This window comes from Diceros bicornis, chromosome 35, assembly GCF_020826845.1.
Source record: "Diceros bicornis minor isolate mBicDic1 chromosome 35, mDicBic1.mat.cur, whole genome shotgun sequence".
NCBI lineage: Eukaryota > Metazoa > Chordata > Mammalia > Perissodactyla > Rhinocerotidae > Diceros > Diceros bicornis.
In genome coordinates this window covers 3,321,019-3,341,389 of record NC_080774.1, presented here as the reverse complement: position 1 = coordinate 3,341,389, position 20,371 = coordinate 3,321,019, and the positions used below count along the sequence as shown (strand labels likewise).

At 46.7% G+C, this 20,371-nt stretch overlaps 1 protein-coding gene across 1 annotated transcript in view; it reads right to left on the bottom strand.

The window, feature by feature from the left end:
• The window catches only part of TMEM132D (transmembrane protein 132D), a 604,918-nt gene that overhangs the window by 88,720 nt on the left and 495,827 nt on the right, over nt 1–20,371 (bottom strand). Inside the window, exon 5 of the mRNA XM_058531233.1 lies at nt 9,587–9,730. Within this exon, the coding sequence (XP_058387216.1) occupies nt 9,587–9,730 (144 nt within the window). The remainder of the gene's footprint in view (nt 1–9,586; nt 9,731–20,371) is intronic.

Below are 20,371 nucleotides of genomic sequence, written 5' to 3'. Positions count from 1 at the left end.
GGCACATTAAAAGATGTTCAAAATCATTAACTATCACGGAAATGCAAATCAAAACTACGATGAGATATCACCTCACGCCCATCAGAATGGCTATAATTAATGAGACAGGAAACAACAAGTGTTGGAGAGGATGTGGAGAGAAGGGAACTCTCATACACTGCCAGTGGGCATGCAAACTCTTGCAGCCACTATGGAAAACAGTATGGAGATTCCTCAAAAAATTAAGGATAGAACTACCATATGATCCAGCTATTCCACTGCTGGGTATTTATCCAAAGAACATGAAAACCAATGCATAAAGATACATGCACCCCTGTGTTCATTGCAGCATTATTCACAATAGCCAAAACTTGGAAGCAACCTAAGTGCCCATCAAGGGACAAATGGATAAAGAAGATGTGGTATATATACACAATGGAATACTACTCCGCCATAAAAAGGATGAAATCCAGCCATTTGTGACAACATGGATGCACATTGAGGGTATTTTGCTAAGCGAAATAAGTCGGATGGAGAAGCTCAAATACCACAAGATCTCACTCATAAGTAGAAGATACTAACAACAAACAATCACATAGAGACAGAGATTGGATTGGTGGTTACCAGAGGGGAAGGGGGGAGGGAGAAGAGTGAAAGGGATAATTCGGCACATGTGTGTGGTGATGGATTGTAATTAGTCTTTGGGTGGTGAACATGATGTAATCTATGCAGAAATAGAAGTATAATGATGTACACCTGAAATCTATACAATGTTATAAACCAATGTGACCACAATAAAATTAAAAATAATAATAAATAAAAAGAATGTGGCTAGAGGCATATTCTTACTTATAAAATGAATATACAAGTGATCAAAGTGACTCAGATTAATTTCCCAACACAACGAAGAATCAAATTTGTCATAAGAATGTTATATCCATTTTACAACTGAAGAAACTGAGGAACAGAGGGTTTAAGTATCTAGCTCTGGTTCTCATTTATAAAGATCAGAGCCAGGATTTAAATCCAGGCAATTTGACACAAAAGTCCAAACTCTTAAGCACCTTGTTGTATTCTTTTTGTACAGCCATAGTCAGGTAGATGCATTCATGGCTGCTCCTTTGGGGAGGAATGTGTTCCTCAGTTTGTTGCAGTCCCCACTCCTCCCTATTGTAGTTCCTCATGTAAGCTATCTCCTGGCTCTTGTATTCTTCTGGGTTTGTGATCCTTGGTCTAAATGTTCTCCAAGATCCTTTATGTAAATTCTATATAAGTGGGGGTCACATGAGGGAAGTCATGTGGTTTCTTTCTAGGTCTAAGATGACAAAGCAGTTTCATCTCTTATGCCCATGATTGACAGTGTCAAGAAGGATTGTCAGGCCAATGTCTGAGCTCAGCAGAAAGATGTGCTGTATTCAACTGGTGATGTGTGGCCCGGGTGTTGTGCTGGTGAGGAGTACCTTGTGTGAGGTATACTTGCTGGTGCTGTTTGAGACTAACCCAGGACAGAAGGCAAGTCTGGCTTCCATCTCTGACCCATTTTCCCAGGTTTCCTCATTTCCCCAGGAGGTAGAATCTCTGCTTGTCCTGATTTTGCCTATCAAAGAGGAAAGTGATCTAAGCAGTTCATTCTGACAAAATTTCCAGGAATTGACATATACAGTCTCTCCCAGAAGTATGTTCTGTTTAACAAAGGAGTGTAGCAAGAGGTAACACTTAACCCAATGGCATGAAGTCTTGTTGCAAGGATTGCAAGCACCCATGCATGAAGGAATTATTTTGGCTGGGTGTGTAGGGTCTCAATATGCCATGTAAATAATCGCCCACGGAGGAAAGGCCTCCTTAGAGTCCTTGAGCAGAGACTGGCACACTTTTTCAGTAAAAAAATGGATGGTATGGATTTTTGGCTTTGAGGGTTGTACAATCTCTCTCACAGCTACTCAACTCAGCCATGGCAGCAACTCTGCCAAAAGCAGCCACGGATGATAACAAATGAATGGGCATTTCCAACTTGTTCCCATGCAGGCGTAGTTTGCCAACCTCTGTCCTGCAAGATGAGTGACAGAGGCAAAAATGAAAGAGGTCTTGGAAATGGGTACCACGAATGTTGGTTTCTGATGATGTGTCAAAATTCTGTGCATTCAGGGCAGCGTTATTCACAACAGTCAAAGGTGGAAGCAAGTCAAGTGTCCGCCAGCAGGCGAATAGATAAACAAATGGGGTCTGTACATACAATGGAATATGACTCAGCCTTAAAAAGGAAGGTCATTCTGACACAGGCTACAACCTGGATGGACCTTGAGGACATTATGCTGAGTGAAAATAAGCCAGTTACAAAAAGAAAAATACTACATGATTCCACTCATATGAGCCACCGAGAGTCGTCAAATTCATAGAGACAGAAAATAGAATAGAGACTACCAGGGGCTGGGAGAAAGGGAGAAAGTTAGTGTTTAATGGGTACAGAGTCTCAGTTTTGCAAGGTGAAAAGAATTCTGGAGATTGGTTTCACAACAGTGTGAATATACTAAACACTACTGAACTGTACACATAGAAACGGTTAAGACGGTAAAGTTTACGTTCTATGTATTTTGCACAATTAAAAAAACCCTCTTAGTGCCTCAATTTCCTTATCTGAAAAAATATGGATAAAAATAATACCTATTTCATGGGGTCATTGTGAAGATTCACGAAGTAAATGCTTACCTGCCATGGAATGAGTCCCCGATACATATTAAAACATTGCTATTTCTATTATAATTATTGTGTAATACTTCTCTCTGCATTTAACCTGCATCGGGGGTCAAGTGACCCACTAACAATTCTGAGATGATGCATCACATGTTAGAAACAGATAGATGCGTATAGAAGAAGACATGGAATCTAAAAGATGGGTCTATGTATGGGGAAGAGAAATACTGTTTTCTATAAACTAAAACATTTATTCTCCATCAAGCAATAAGAGATTCTGACTCTAGAAATTCAATTCTAGGGAAGGAACACCCCTATTTGGTGTCTAAATAGAATACTATGATAAGAAAAAATAACAACAGGTGTACGCACAAAGTTGACACCATATAGCCTCCAGGCTCTTTTTCTTCCCCCGGTACTTCATTACGCTTTCTCTGGGGTCTCCACTGGACGGCAGGGAGGCAATTATGGCCAGTGCCTGTGTCCAGCACGTGGTGTCACCCCCTCTGTAGCTACAGAGTCCATTCCAATACAGATTTATTTTTAAAATGTGACCACCCTTTGCCTACAAGACGATTGAAGAAGGGTTCTACTGGAAGGTCAGTCCTCTCCAATACCCCGGCTGAACGGGAGAGCCCGAGAGATAACAGCTCACCAAATGACAAGTGTGTCTCCTGAGTCAGAGCGTGAGGGCAGCATGCCCACACGCCGAGGGGAGAGAGCCATGCAGTCAGCCTGCTTCCGGAGAGTCCTTCCCTGCAGGCGACACAGGAAAAGTCCTCACAGAGGCAGCACGGGTGAGCGAGCAGCCATAATTCCTGCAACTCCCCGATTCCTTTGCTGGGTATTTAAGAAGCCATTTGGCTAACCGCTTCGGAAAGGGAGCAAAAGCAGATCCACCATTAAGGATCAGCAGACAGAGAATAAAAGAGGGGCTAATTAGGACTCTCCCCCACCCAGGCGGCTCTCTCTGTGGCTGATCCCGTGATTCCAAGTCCAGGGGGTGTCCTGAAACAAACTCGCCAGCCTGCCGGCTCCCACTGCTCCCCTCTCCTCGGGAACAAGGACACCGGGGGACAAGGCGAACCCCCAGACCCACACCAGAGTCTCCACCGGGGGGGCCGCGCAGAGCTCCAGAAAGGCGTCTCTGCTTTCCACTTTCCTCTTCCCGGTGGTTTGCTCACCTTGGCAGGTGTCTCACACGGTCCCTGGTCCCTGAAAAGGCACTCCTTCCCCTCCCGGCGGCCTGCTCCTCTCGCAGAAACGCTCCTGCCTGGGTCAGCGCGGGAGAACAGGTCAGGCTTTCCTAAGCCCAGGTTCCCACGGGTGTGTGTCTCTGCTGGAACACCCAGGGTGGACCCTGATGGGGGGAAACGCCGCACGACGGGAACGCAGGTCAGAGTCCAGCAGGGACGAGTAGGGGCTGAACTCCCTTCGCTGGCATCAGCGACACGGCTGTGACACTGAGGAGATGCTTGTCTGCTTAGGAGCCGTCAATGAACCCGTGAGCCCACGAGGGGCAAAGACCAACTCCGGAAATGTTTCAGGAGTGATGCTGGAGCCCAAAGTCGTCGTCTTTCCCATGTGAGATGCAGTCGGCTTTGCGAGGAAGCAGCTGCCCGCAAGGCTGCTGTGGGGGTTCTTATAGGTCCCAAGCCCCCAAAGCTCACCCAGTCCTCTGTGGCTGGGAACCCACCACGTACTCTGTGGGGAGAGCTTAGGGATCCGCCCTGGGGGCACCCCCTCCCCCCTTTCTGGTTCATGCGTTTTGGGGCGATTTAGGTTTCGGACATTCAGTGTGTTATGGTGCCTGGGCTTGGCTCAAGGATACGGAGGTGACCTAAACAGGTCCTGTCAGAGGACATCCCAGGATTATATGGCACTGGCCTAGAAAACTCACATTATTTTCTGATGGATTTGGGGCCATTCTGAGGCATCTGTCTTGCTCCCACAAGGGCAACCTCTGTAAGAAGGAAACTATACAGAAGAAGGAGTGCCTATAGGTGGGAGGACAGAGGGAGGGAGGGAGAGAGACTGAGAGACAGAGAGAGAAGGAGAGAGACAGAGAGAGAGGGAGAGGGAGAATGTTCTCGTGGTATCTTTTGAGGCTCTGAATAAAACATTCTTAAGCTAGCCTGATTCTTGCCTTCTCAATTGTGTCAGCACACAACTTTTCAAAAAAATTTAAGTTAGTGTGGGTGGGGTATCCTGTTATTTCCAACCCTTAAAAATCAACGGATATTATCGCTAACATCTGAAATGCATCCATTAGGGATCTGTTGCCTCTTCAAAACCCAGCATGCTTGGGAGGCATAAGGTAAGAAACCTTCCCGTAATTTACAATTCAGTGCGAGTGAGTTTTCCGGTGGATTTCCTGAGAGGAGGATTTGATGGCGAGGGAAGAGAAGAGGAGCTTGTTGGGTCTCTGGCTGGGGAGGGAAGAGACAGCAAGTAACAATTAAAGGACCGTGGCTTTGATGGCAGACACGGTGCTGCTGAGAGGCTGTCCAGGAGCCTGCACAGGTGGTTAAGATCGACCTCCAAGGATCCCTTGGCTTTCTTTCTCAAGAGCCTCCAAATGACACCAACACGTTTCACACACCAAGTGACTCTCTCAACATCTGTGATTCACAGAGCAGCACAGCAACAGTGGGTAAGGCTGTGGGCTGTGATTTTTAAGTTGTGCATTAGGCTGTGAAGCCCGTGGATTGATGTGAAACTGACTGCAGTGAGCGTTTCCCTTTTTCCCTCAGTCCTCTGTATTTCTGAGGGTGATTTCCTGAGCCCCAAGATCACTCAAGTCATTCCAGACTCTAGGGCAAAATTGTAAGTGACGACTTCCTTGGTGACTGGTGTTATAAACCTAGCTCAAATTGCCTTGTGCAAAGGAACTCGTTGGCTCATGTTTAGGAAAGGCTCAGGGTGGTCTGCCGGGATTCCAGCTACAAGCAGCATCATAAGAACGTGGTTTTCCTGCATTGTGGTTCTGCTTTCCTCTGCTGTATTTCCTTCCCTGGCACGCTCCTTTCTCAAGATGGTACCTAGAAACTCCAGTATATCCTCCCAAGGATAACAAACAAGAACAAAAGGAAAGAAAATATGTCTTTTGCAAGAGCTCCAGCTGGTCTCCAGATTGCGTCTCCTTGGCTGGAATTGGATACTGTGTCTCTCCCTGAGCCAATGACAGTGTCCAGAGGGATGCAATGCTTTGATTGGCCACCTGGACTCACACGGCCACTGGAAGCTGGGGTGGAGACACCACCATTTACATTGGATGGATTTAGTGCAAAGGCATGGAGGAATTTTCTAGAGAAAATGGGTTATTGTTATCAGAAGAAGGGCAAAGGAAAGCTGGAGAGGCAAAACATAAATGTCCACTACAGGAATTAGAAGTGCTTGGTATAAGCTGTAAAACCAGGAAGAAACTCAAATGGATGACATAACTAATTCTTAATACATAACCAGCAAAGAGATCTAGAGTATAAAATTATGCGCACAAGGTTGCAAACCTGAAGCTTATAAAAACTTAAGTAACAGACCTCCCTTGGGTGTTTGTGTTTCTGAGATCCTTCTCTTCCGCAGGTTCACCTTCATGGTTTCCTTACCGTTCATCCTGGGGCCTTGATACAGAAGGTACTCAATAAATGATAACCAGATCAGAATTCAGCAATAAGAAACAGCAACGGGAGATGGAATCGTCCCAGACGACTTCAAGGAGGAAGCACATCTTCAAGTGGATCTTAAAAAGTAGGACCAATTTGGAAAGGGCCAGGGCAGGCTCATGGGTCTCTTGGCTGGACTTCCTGACCATGGTTACTCCCTCTGATCCATCTTTCACACTTCTCCGTGGCAAAATGTAGGCACTTGATAAATGTTTGTTAGATGAAATAATAATAACATTAAGCAGTCTAGTCTCCCCATTGCTTAAACTCTTACAATGACTATCCCTCCATTTGCAGGATCAAATTAAACTCCTTAAACTGGTAAACTGGCATTTGTGGCTTTCCAAAATCTGAGTCAGACTTACCTCTCCAACTACATCTCTCTGCATATTAGCATGTGATCTTTCACTAGTAAACTGAGCCTCAGTTTCCTCATTTTTCAAATGAGGATCTTGCCCATCTCAGGAGGTCAAGACTGTCACCTTGACTGGCACACAGTAAATGCTCCATAAAAGGGAGTTATTATTTCTGTAATCATCATGATCAACAATCCTCTTATATTCCAGCCATGCTGAGCTACAGACGTTTTCCAAACATCCCATGACTTCTCACCTCTGTACCACTGTCTTAATTAGAGTCACGTGAAAGCAGAGCCTGAGACAAGGATTAAGTGCAGGTAGGGAGGTGATTCTTGGCAGCAGGTGTGAGAAAAACAAGAAAGAGAAGAAAAGGAAGGGGGAGAAACACCAATAAAAGGTGCGTTATTGATTTGGTTTCCTCTGTGAGCAACTGGGACTCACCCCTTCCAGGTGCCCTTTGAGGAACATGTCAAATGCACAGACATTCAGGAGGATGGAGACTGTGGCTCCCCTACTGGTTGAGGGTTCCCCTGTGGGTGCTAACTCCCCCGGAGGGCTGAGAAAGCTCTCCGAGCTTTGGAAATGTCCCCGAGACAGAGAAGCCGAGAGACTCACTAGAGGTGGGAGGTGGCCAGAGGCATGTCCCGTTATAGCTGAAGTCACAGGTGCACCAAGAGCACATCTCTTCCCACCTTCATTCCTGCTGTTTCCTCTGCCTGCAACGTCCTTTCACATCTTTTTCATCTACCCAACTGGATGCATATTCATCTTTCAGGTCTTAGTTTAAGTACTTCCCCCAAGAGCCCTTTCATGGTTCAGTTACACGTTCTCTCTTCAGTGTTCCTTGTTCATGACTACACCAATCATTCATTCATTCAACAAACATTTGTTGAGTACCTACTATCTGCCCAGCATTGTTGTAAGTGATGAGGGTCCAGCAGTGGATGAAGTGAACCCAAATAGCACTGCCCTCATGGAGCCTAGAGCCTGGTGAGACAGTCAGACAATAAATAAAATAAAAATATGTATAACGTATGACAAAATAGAAATATATATTACAAATCTATGACATATTTGAATAAATATTATGGGTAAACAATAAGCAGGGATGGGGAAAGACAGAGCCGTGGGTGTACGTGAAAATTTTACCAATGTCGCTCGGGGAAGGCCTTGGCGAGAAGAGGAAGCGGGCAGCGAGCCATGCAGCCAGCCAGGGTCAGAGAGTTAGACGCAGGGGGAATAGAGGGGGTGCCTGAACTATTAGAAGAAGAGCAAAGGCTCCAGTGTGGCTGGAACAGAGAGAGCAGAGGGAACATGAGAGTGAGGTCAGAGTGAAGGCAGGTTGGCAGACTGGGTTGGACTCTGCGTGTCCTTGTAAACACTCTGACTTTTCCTTCGAGATGGGAAGGAAGCCAGAGGATGGTTGTAGCCGATGAATGACATCATCAGACTTATATTTGGACACCTGGGCTGCTTCACTGAGAACAGACTGTGGGAGAGGAGGCATGTGAGTAAAGGTGGCCACCGGGAAACCAGTGAGGAGGGCACTGCGTTGGCCTGGAGAGACGTGGCGGCTTGGGCTCCGGCGGAGGCAGGACACGGCGGGGAAGGGTTGGGTCCTGGTTATGTTTTCAGGGCACTGCCAACGGGGTTTGCTGAAGGATTGTATGTGGGGAGGCAGAAAAAGAGAGAAATCAAGGATGAGCCAAGATATTGGTCTGAGGGACTGGAAACGTGGATCTACCGTGTACTGACGGGAAGGAAATTCTGGAGTCGGTGGGCGGTGGTGTGTCACGTAACCATCATGCTGCTCTGTTTTCTCACATCTCGGCCTTCTCTTCGAGCAACTTGGGCTTGTGCCTCTAACGTGTGGTCCCAGGACCTTGAACTGAGTGGACACTCCATCTGCGTTCATCCACTGCTTTCTAGTGGGTGGAAACGCTCCCTGTGGTTCACGTCAGAGCAGGGAGGTTCAGCAGTTCCTCTGCACAACACGCAGGGAGACTGTGCTCCGACTGTTCCCGGAATCCACCAGGAAAGAAGTCACACTGCACCTGGCAGAGCCCTCTCGCTGTCCTGGGCCGTTTGCCGGAAGGCTGGCCCAGAGGAGGTGCCGGGCTGCATCTGCCATCACAGCTGTGACCCCCAAGTGTGCAGTGGCAGCACGACAGACCCATTTCCCCCACTGACGGGAAGGTGCTTCAAGGTGCCTGGCAGAGCAAGCCGGAGATCCCCAGCCCAACGCATCTCCCAGTGCTGGCTTATTTTGAATCAGTTTTGCATTCAATTTAAAAAGAGAAGGAAGAGGCCAGAGAGAAGGCAGGAGTCCACAGAATATCAACGATATTCTGATATTCAGAGCTGTTCACCACATCCTAACTCAGAGAATTTTGTGAGTCGGCCAGGAGAATGGAGAACGATTTCTCCTCTTTCTCCCCAGGCCAGTGGTGTAAATCAAAGCTGGGTGTAATTGTGTACTCGATGCCCCTATTGATCTTACACAAATGCTTTGTGCTAGGAAATCACCCCTGAGCACGGCCGCAGACACGCCAGTCTAGGTTCTGGCACCCTCTCCCTCCCCTTCCCAGCCTGGTGGGGGAGAGTAGCGTCTATTAGGGGGGTGGTCCCTGCATCCCACCACCACGCCCACCAGGGGGCTGGGAAGAGGCCAAAGCATCCGGGAAACACAAAGTCAGGAGCTTCCCAGACCAGCATCACTCACGGGGCAGCTTTCCTCCTGGTCTATTTCTGTGTCTAGAGGATCTCTTGACGGAAGTGGCAGGACAACCAGAATGGGAGGGGGGCTCCCGTGGGACCCAGAGGGCCTGCTGGTCGATGAACACTGATGCTGACATGACAGTGGATTTCTGCCAGGACAGGGAGGTGTCAACTTGCCTTAATTACGTCTTCATCAGACGATCTGCACTCCACGGACTTCAGCAGATCCGTCACAGTGCCATCCTCTTCCACAGAGACCACCTTCACAGGGACGGCCACCGTCTTCCCAGTGAGGATGGCTGTGTTCAGAATTTCTGCCTCCTGGAAGACCAAACACATCTTCTGTCACATCCCTTCCCATCATGCAGATGCCCTTCCCAGCCTCCCTGCAAACAACCCATCCCTTCCTTCAGGCTCAGAGAGCCTGGCGTGCAGCACCAGCCGAAGGGTCATGCTCATCAACCAGGCCTCCGCAGGGAGAATACGATGGGGAGGGTATCAGTTGAGGAGGGGGCAAATTTATTATTAACATTGTGTTTGACAAATCTCACTATGTACCAGGAACTGTTCTAATTGCTTCACAAATATTGATCTGTTAATTCTCACAGCATCCCAACAGGCATTAGTCTTCTCTCTATTTTGTAGATGGTACAGAGAGGTTTCGTAACTTGCCCGAGGTCACGCAGCTAGGAGGTAGTTAAGGTGGGATTTGAACCCAGGAAGTCCATCCTGAGTCCATGTGTTAGCCATTCCAATAGGTCCAAACTCACACAAAATGACTCCAACATAAGCAGTCAACTGTTGGCCAGAGGAGCAAGGTGCCATACAGGAAGCTTGAATTAGTAGTTCCCCCTGTGTAGTATGTGAGGGGGGCATGCAGAGGCTGGGGAAGACTCCCTTACTCCCTGCACTCTGTCACTCTGGCTTCCTTTCACTTCCTGCTGATTTTCCAGGCTTTATCTGGTCCCAGCCTCTGTATATGTCTAGAATGCTATTATGTGTCCAATGACACTCTCGCAGCCCCATCAATGTGACACAAACATGCACAACACACACACATGTGAACACACTCAAGCAAACATGCATTTTGCCTACGAAACACTTCCTTCATTGCTCAGCTCAGACACGTGTCCTCCGGGATGCCCCTGCTTGCCCTCCATATTTGCTTTCTGAGCCGAGAACATCACAACCCTCAGAACCCAGGAAAGAAAGTCACGACATCTCCTTTGTGGCACCAACACAGTTGCTATTTTATTTTTACTTATAGTTATTCAATCCTTTATCCCTCTTCTAGACTGCAAGCTCCATGGGGCTGTGTCTGCCTCCTGCCCACCAGGACCTCGCACGGTGCCGAGCTACAACAGATGGTGAGTGTTTGTGGAATGCGTGCATGAGGACTCAATGGGGAAGGCATTGGAATCCACATCACAGCCACCTTGCTCACGGGTCTCAGTACTCTATGCACGAACCCCTGCTTCTGGGCACCCAGATGCCTCGGGTTGCTTTCCCCAGAATTGAGCAGTAGTCCTTACTCTGCACTTCTCCCCAGGGCACCATGCCTTCTTCAGTTACTCGTGGAGAATTCTGTGGTTTATGACTGGCGGAGTCTGGGAGATCATATGAGACCATTCTTCAGACGGAGAAAACTGAGCCCCAAGAAGTGGATCTCATTCTCCTTTGCAGGGACTGTCTCCTCTAATCACATGAAGATCCAAGTCCCCATATAACCCGCAGTCTCTGCACAACCAGACTTCCAAGCTCTAGCCCACGACTGAGTTCAATTCCCATCTGCCACATGTTGGTCGCATCCCTGAGAGGTGGTGTGTCAGCGTGCACACTGTGAGTCTGAACTTGTCTGCTCTGGCCTCGGTGCAGCAACAGCAGACGTCTGGACGGGTGCTGGGAGCTGGGAGGGAGGCTTCCATCTCCCTTCGAGGCTTGCAAAGATTCGTGTTAATTTGCTTTTCATGTGAAGTCACAAACGCTTGTTCAGTGCATGCCAGGATAAGGAGCAGAAGTTTATCATGCTAAAATTACATAACTGTTTTCCTTATGTTAACTTTATACTTTATATTTTATATTTATATTTCTTACATAAGATCTTACTTTTCCTTTATAGGACTAGGATCATCTTATAATTAGCTCATTTGGCTTAGCCCTTGGATATGAAACTATATATTTTTTTCATTACTTTAATTCTAAAAGACAAGACTCCAGCTTGAAATGTTCCTGAATGTCAAAGACCATGCCTTAGACAGTCTGAATACGCATAGGCCTCTGAATGCCCCATTACCTATGCCTCTGGGTTTTTGTTTCCTCTGTGGCTTCCCAGCCTGATTCAATTTTATTTTGAGCACAAACATAGTAAAAGAAGGAAGGGGCAAAGTCAGCATGTGGTGCTACTTTCTACCGCCTCTGGGGAGGGAGAGGCCATGCATACTTTCCTACCCCAAAGGGTGTCGATCAGAAGGAACTGTCTACACTGCTGGAAGACATGGAAAAATGCTCTTTAACTCTCTGGTCCAAACTGGCTCATCTCAAAGGGAAGAACAGACTAGGGGTGGGTGGGGAATCAGCATCGTGGCTTTGACGCCAGTTTCAGAGAAAGGAATTTTTCACATCGTGGTGTAAAAGTAAAGAGCCTCTCCCCTCCAACAATAAAATGCAACAGGCCTTTAACACATTTGCACATGCAGGCTAGCATCACGATGAATGGCACTGGGAATAACTGATGAGCAGCTGTAAGCCCATATGTCGGGGGTGTTTTCCTATCCTCTGAACAGAATGTGATATTCTGCCGGCAAGATCTCAGTGGGGATGAGTGACCGAGCTCTCAGGCTTGGCATTTCCCTGCCTTCTCTGCCTTTCCAATTCTTTGCCGTCCAAACCTTCTCTCTGGCTGGCTTTGCCATCTCCAGGAGGTGAGTGGTATGCAGATGGCTCACAGCAGTGTCTAGACAAGAGGAGGACGATGGCGGGAGTTGCTACATAGCTTGGGCTTGGGTTGAGGCGTGACCTAAAACTGCTCTGATTATTGGACCTCATAAAGCCCTTGAAAGCTAAGCTGCCTTATTACATGGGTTCACCTTGTCACAGCCCCTCAGAGCCTAGGAGAGAAAGGCAGGAATCTCCTGAGAGAGCTCTCTCTCTGTCCCGACTGGGTCCGCCATGATCCCATTCTCCCACCTGAACGTTCTGTGCAGACCAGTAAGGCCTTCCTGGGAATCTGAAAAACCACAGCAGAACTTCAGGCCTTCCAGAGGCTAGGGGGAGCCAGAACAGCAGAGGAGGAGCTGACCGTGGTATTGAGAAAAGACACAACCTCGTAAGTGAGGCCACAGATACTTTTCTTGGGATCCAACTCCTCATCTATTGTGAGGAAAGAATAATTGTCCCCATTTTGCTGGAGGAATGGGGAACTTAGTTTGACTCCGACCTAGCAATAGATCCTGGGACAAGGATTCAAGGACAACTTATTTGGGAGGTTCAGGAAACTTCGGGAGGGGAGTGAGGAGGTGATACAGAGAAGAAGAGGCAGCCAGCAGGTGTGGATGTTATGCCAGCTACACAGCAGGAAGCTGGAGCTTAATCATGCAGGGACGAGTCTAGTCTATGAAATACATCACATACTTTATATAGTTCAATATGTTGAAATATGTTACCATACATTTCCCTGCAGGGAAATGATGTAAAATACACACCTAAAATTAATTCCATTGAGGGCCGAGGTAGCTGGGGTATTTATACACCATCTGCTGAGAGCTGTCCTGGGCGCTGACCCTTCCCCAGCACATCCAGGCAACTCGGCATTCTACAGTTTCAAAAAAAGCTCCTGACAGACAGTGGCACTTGGAACTGGTCTGGAGCACTCTGCCGCGGTCGGAGAGAAGGGAAACGCACGGGGCATGGACAGTTGGCTGCCACATAGCTGTGAAATAATTTGTCACATGGAAGTCTGACGGATTAGAACCAGCATTAGAGTTTTGTTGGTTTTAAATTTCCTCATGCTTCTAGTATCCTGATTTTCTGCTCTGCGTATGAGCATGATTATTTATTCATATTCACCCTTGGAAATTAATTTTAAAGCAGAGGAGAGGAAGATAATGGATACAGGAAAACACTACATTGGGGGACCTTCTAAAACATCAGGAAGTTGATCTGTGTGTCAGAGAGTTTGTTGCTGACCCAAGGTCCGTTCTGCCTTTCTGCCTTCCTGCAAAACACCAATTTTGTTTGAGGCTGTAAGAGGCCCAGCTAAAATTATTGCATTTTTTGGCTGCCCTTAATCTGTGACACAGTTCTGGTCCATGAGATATAAATGGAAGTCACTTGGTGAGGCTTCAAAAAAAGTTTGTTAAAAAAAGCAAATTCTGAAGGTTGTTTTGCGTTTTCCCTCTCCTCCTGCCCACTACGCACAGATGGTGCTGGAGCCTGGGCTGTGTCTTGTAACCCAGAGGTGAGAGCACGTGGTTAAAAGTCGCGTGTTTCGGTGCAGTATGGTGGTTAAGAGCAGGGAATGTGGCTTCTGGCTTCACATCTCACCTTTGACACGACCCGCTGGGTGATCTCGGGCAATGTACTTAACTCCTGTGCCTAATGTTGCTCAGCTGTAAAATGAGTGTATTGCTAGTGCCCACCTCTTGCGTTCGCCCTAGGTTTAGGTGAGTTAATAACTGTCAAGTGTTTACAACAGTTCTGGTGCCTGGTAAGTTCTCTCCGAGTGTTTGATAAATACACAAACGTGAATGATGACTGTGCTGGAGTGAATGGTGTCTCCCCAAAATTCATGTCCACTCGGAACCTCAGAGTACAACCTTATTTGGAAATAGGGTCGTTGCAGATATAATTAGTTTAATTAAATGAGGTCATACTGCAGTAGGGTGGGCCCTAATCCAATGTCTGCTGTCCTCATAAGAAGAGAAAACACAGAGATGCAGAGAAGACAGCTCTGTGAAGATGGAGGCAGAGACTGGAGTGATGCATCTACAAGCTGAGCAATGCCAAGCATGCCAACCACCACCAGAACCCGGATGAGGTGGGAAGGACTGTGAGAGAATACATTTCTGTTGTTTTAAGCTACCAAGTTTGTGAAGCATTGCTACAGCAACCTCAGGAAACCAGTACAATGACTGAGCCCCACAGAGCAGGAACCTGGATGCTTGATGTGTCGTAACCCTCACCTGGGACACCTCCCCCAACATGTTTGGAGAGAAGACTAAGATCTTGCTTATTTAAACCTTTTTTTCTTTTGTTCTCTCACTCGCAGATAATCACAGTGCTATCTGATACAACCTGGAAGACGTCCTCGTCATTTTTCATAGGTCTTAGGCTGAAATGAGTAAGTTAATTGCCTGTTGTCCCTAATGAGAAAAAAACACGATTTTTTGCCTTCAGCGTTTGGAGATCATTGGCTGTTTTAATACATGGTTCTGAAATGATCCCATGCACATTAAGATAGATGAACAAGGTAAGAAGAAATAAAAATGAATGCAGCGTCAGCTGCATCAAGTGCTTCTTCTTGAACAAAAGCATCATAGAGGTAAGCTTCGAGCACCCCATTAGGAGGATAAAAAAGGGCAAACATCCTATAAAACAGATAAAATGGAGCACGAATGGGATTGCCGCTCTTCCCTGCCGCGTGGGAAGATTGGCTGGGGTTGGCATTAGTGAAAGCTGGAGGCTGTTCTGATCCCAGCGGCAGGCAGCCCAGCCCCTTACCTCCAGCAGAGCGTTTCACATAGCTTAGCCCAGTGAGAGAGAAATTCGAGAGATGGGCATTCTGAGGAATGGAAATTAAAGTTAACTGGCACACTAAGCGTGATTTTCCTTAGATCTGTGCACAGGTAACATTTCCTACAGGGGTTGCTAATGAGGACATGAGAAGAGGGTGTCAACTCTCCAACACACGGGATTTGAGTGAAGTACTGAGGCAGATTTCCTTACAGTATTTTTTAAAGGTAAACAATGAGTCCCTAGGATGGGTAGCTTTTGTTTTGCCTGCCCGACTCCTTTTGGATAACAGGACATCAGTTTTCCTTTGGAGATATTCTCCCTTTTCCTTTGGACTGAAAATCACAACAACACTCTCCTCGGCCCAAGAGCAGGCAGCATCTCCAAGGTCACGGCCATCGGGGTCTCTGTCCCTGGGATCTGGGTTTCATTCCGGGGGGTGAGGCAAGAGCAAGAGTGTTTGGAGCCCATTCATCCCATTTGTGACACTTGAGAAGTTGGCGTCGTTGGTCCTGGTTCCCGCCTTTTCAGCTAGTTCATCCCTCCTCTGAGAGAGCGCACATTCCTTCAGTAAATTCCTTTGTAGAGGGTAGATCTTGTGTTAAGTGTCCTCATCACACACACAAATAATAATAATAACGATAATAATAATAATAATAATAATACAGGACACTTTGGGAGGTGATGGAGACGTCTATGGCCTTGATGTTGGTGATGGTTTCATGGGTGTGTATGTATCCCCAAACGCATCAAGTTGTATACATTAAATACGGACAGCTTTTTACTTCTCAACCATACCTCAAAAGTGGTAAAAAAAACAAAAACAGAAAACGTATCCAGAATCAATTTCTTTTGCTTACAAAGAATCCTCACTCACGAGGCCGGCCAGGGAGGTGGTTAGGTGCAAGCACGCTGGTTCACAGGGTTTCCCTCTAATCCTCATTGAGATGCAGACTTCATACTTCTTTAAAATCATCACCCTCAGCCCGCCAATTTGCAAGTTGGATATTGCATTAGTCTGAATTCTCCCCAAAGCAGAGCCTGTGACAAGGATCTGGATGGACTTAATTTATTTGCAGGGGGCGGGGGTGAGGGGGTGAGGAGAGGGAGGCAGTGAAGCAGGAAAAGTCGAGGGTACCGTGTTGTCCAGCTTGCAGCTGTGGACCAGGGAAGGTGTGTTCTGCAGAAGCCTGGCCTCCCGGAATTGTCTGACTGCAGGCTGGAAGCGTGCATGCCCTCAGGGGTGTCACAGCCTCCCAGGACGTCAGAGAGGTTTGCTCCCTGGAGCAAATGTGGATAGTCTTCCAGAATGACTCGAGGCGGGACCAGGTCAGGGAACTGTCCAACACAGAGGAGGGTTGAGAGCATGTGACAGGGAGCGAGAGCCGGCAGGTCCAGGAATGGACTCAGGTGTTATAAAGTTGCTCCCATGGGGAGAGAAATTTCCCATGATAAAGTCTGGGATAAGTATTTTACTTACTTTTTAAAAAAGGAACACACCTGGCATTCGTGTTTGCATGGAAACATGTGGCCAGCATTTACACTAACGTAAACAGCAGGTGTCAGAAGTAATCCTTCTTCCCTTGTTGGCTTATAACACACAGAGAGACTAGATGCTCACTTTTTTTTTTTTTTGAGGAAGGGTGGCCCCACGCTAACATCTGTTGCCAATCTTCCTCTTTTTTCTTTTTTCTCCCCAAAGCCCCAGTACATAGTTGTGTATCATAGTTGTAGAGTTGTAGCTCTTCTAGACACCGCCTCAGCATGGCTTGATGAGCGGTGAGTAGGTCCGCGCCCAGGATCCAAACCAGCAAACAGGCCGCTGAAGCAGAATGCGCAAACTTAACCGCTACACCACCGGGGCAGCCCCTAGATGCTCACTTAATAAGACCATATCAAATGATCCACTGACACAAATTGGCAGCATCCCCACAGGTCATCAGGAGATGAAGAATTCACACACCCTGTGTCAAGGGTCCACACTGACAGGACTGACACATTTGGGGGGCCGATATCTCACTCTCTGGGGGCACGCTTTAGATCTACCTACGTCTGCAGCAGTCTTATTCTCTCCCTGCCACCCCTGCAGCTTCCTGTATTGCCAATATATTTGTTTTATAAAATATGTACTTCCTTTCTCACCATATTTACCCACTCTTCAAAATTTCTTGGAAACAATGTTCAGTTTTGAGCAATAAGGATCTTAGTTGCAAACAACAGAATCCATGCTAGCTCATTTCGTTAGAAAGGGACTTGTCAAGGAGTATCGAGACAGCCCTGCATTGTTGACAGGGTTAAAGAAACAGACGCCAGATGACCTCCCAAAATCCATGCCTGGAACCACAGAGAGGGCCCACCAGGGACTTGCTGCTCCTGCCATGATTAGGAAGCTGACAAATCAGGCAGATTGTTCTAGAACCTCATTGCCTCTCCCAAGTCTCAGGCAGCCAAATGGATGCCCACATCCTTCCTCTTCCCCACGTTGGAAATGAAGCATCACACAGATGCGTCCAATTGGCAGAGACTAAATTGCAAGCCTAAACCCTCACAGACACTTTGCTCTCTCTCTCAGGGGAGGCTGAGTAAACCAGATTTTTGGAATTTACCTAGAGAAGATGAGACTTGCACAGTGGGAAGCTATAAAAATGTAGAGAGGATGCCTTTTGGGCAGCTACAAGTGATAGTTTTCCACTACATATATCAACACTACATGCTCTGGGACTTTCCTGATGTTAAAAGTACAAAAAGGCATGTTCTGCTAAGTCTATTAATTCTCTTAAATTAATATTTTATAATATTGGCATTATTTACCCTCTGCTCTTGACCCCACTTCCAATGACACAAAGAAGTACTACCTTACGCTTCTTTGTCCATAGAAGACTGAATTCTAGGACATCAAATGTCAACGGGATATAAGAAGTGCGAACTTAGGTTTTATACTAAAATAAATATACTGCTTAAAGACAGATGCCCAGATTGGGTACAAAAATGATTTTTTTCATCCTACCACAGTACATCATATTTAAAGGTGATACTTAAAATATGGGGGTGGGGCCGGCCCTGTGGCTTAGTGGTTAAATGCGCGCCCTCTGCTACTGGCGGCCCAGGTTTGGATCCCGGGCGCGCACTGATGCGCTGCTTGTCCAGCCATGCTGAGGCAGCATCCCACATACAGCAACTAGAAGGATGTGCAACTGTGACATACAACTGTCTACTGGGGCTTTGGGGAGAAAAAGGGAAAAAAGGAGGAGGATTGGCAATAGATGTTAGCTCAGAGCTGGTCTTCCTCAGCAAAAAGAGGAGGATTAGCATGGATGTTAGCTCAGGGCTGATCTTCCTCACAAAAAAAAAAATATATATATATATATGGGGGAAAACCCCTCCAACACCTCCATAGCATGGGTACTGACCAATCAGAAGAGAAGCCTGGCCAGTCAGGCTGGACACCGGTAGGGAGGCCGTGTAGGCGAATTCGAGCTTATTGCAGAGAAAGGAAAGCTCAGCAAATTTCATTTGCCCCTCCATATTTTCCAGATCCCTTGCAAATAGGTAGAGCCATGTGAATACTTCCAGCCACTAAAATGTGAGAGTCAATGCCGTTTGTTACTTCTGAGTTGAGGCAGAAAAGCTCTCACGCACAGTTACCATTCTTTCTCCTCACCTGCCCTGGAGACTGAAGAGGCTGCGTGTTCCAGAGGGGGCAGCTACAAGATGGCAGAGTCTCTGTTAGCCTGGTTCCCTGAGTCACTGTGTGGAGAAGAACTGCCCATTGACCCATATAGGACACGTAGCAGGAGTAATAAATATGCTTTCTTTGTCTTAAGGCAAGGAGATTTTGGAGCTACTTGTCACAGCAGTATAACCTAATCCATCCTGACGAATACACAACACTTCTCAACTTCAGTTTCATAAAAAAATGTTCATTGAATTCTGGACTATGTCGCAAGCCAAACTAGATCACTCAGGTATGAAAACTCAAAATTTTCTCCACGCGCTGGGTGGCTGACCCTTCATCTCTTGGTTGGCTATTTCTGTTGTAATGAGCTTGCGCAGACCCAGCCCAAGGCAGTGTGGAGACCCAACATCTCTGCAGCCATGCTTTTCCTCAATGTGGTTTCCTTTTTTTTCTTTGCTGAGGAAGATTAGCCATGAGCCAACATCTGTGCTAATCTTCCTCTACTTTATATGTGGGATGCTGCCACAGCATGGCTTGATGCGTGTGTAGGTCTGTGCCTAGGATCTGAACCCGTGAACCCAAGCTGCAGAAGTGGAGCATGTCCAACTTAACCCCTATGCCACGGGGCCAGACTCTCAACGTGATTTCTTAACTGTGGTTAGTTTCTTAAATCTTTTCCATTCATTTCCCAACAAAGACCCATAACCTAATAAATAGAACAATGATTCGTCTTTATTTGCCTTGTCTTACTTGTCTTCTGCTTCTTTGGCTAAGCACTGCTATCCCAGCCCCACCACCTACACCCCCAGGAAATAACAAACCCTGCCATGATGATGGGCTGTGAGCTTCTCACTCATACCGCATTAAACCGAAGAGCTAATAGACGACCACGGAAATACCACATCTCATTAGCGATAATGCTGCATCACCATAAATAAACTGTGTGCTTCTTTTAACAAGCGGGGAGCATCCATCAATTTGGCACCTGCAGTGCAAACAAATTTATAAACCCCTCTGTTTTTTAAAAGTGCGCCAGCCCCTGGGTTTAATGGCTGTGGCACAGTACGGAGAATTATTGCATTTTAGCAGCCATTCCAGGTGAAATAAAATTACTCTCCCACCCATGGAGAAGCAGCAAAATGTCATATCGCAGAGCCCACACGAGGCTGGCGAGAGCTCACGCCTTCTACCAGCTAGGCTGTCTTCTGGAAGCCATTGAAACACAAGCCAAATGCACAGTGCCTTTTCTTTTTTATGTGAATTTAAAAATCTTATCAAGGTTATACAACCTCATTGTTAAAATATTACATTTGTGAAAAGGTGTACCATAAAATGCCACAAAAGACCCTCCCACCTCCATTTTTATTTCCCTCAGGCAACCACTTCCAACCCTTCTAACTACGTTATGAAGGTTTCTTTCATATATCTGTATAACAGGCTATATTACACTTTTTTTTTAAGTACTTGAATGACAATTTTTTGAGGAAGATTGGCCCTGAGCTAACATCTGTTGCCAATTTTCCTCTTTTTCTTTTTTTCTCCCAAAGCCCCAGTAC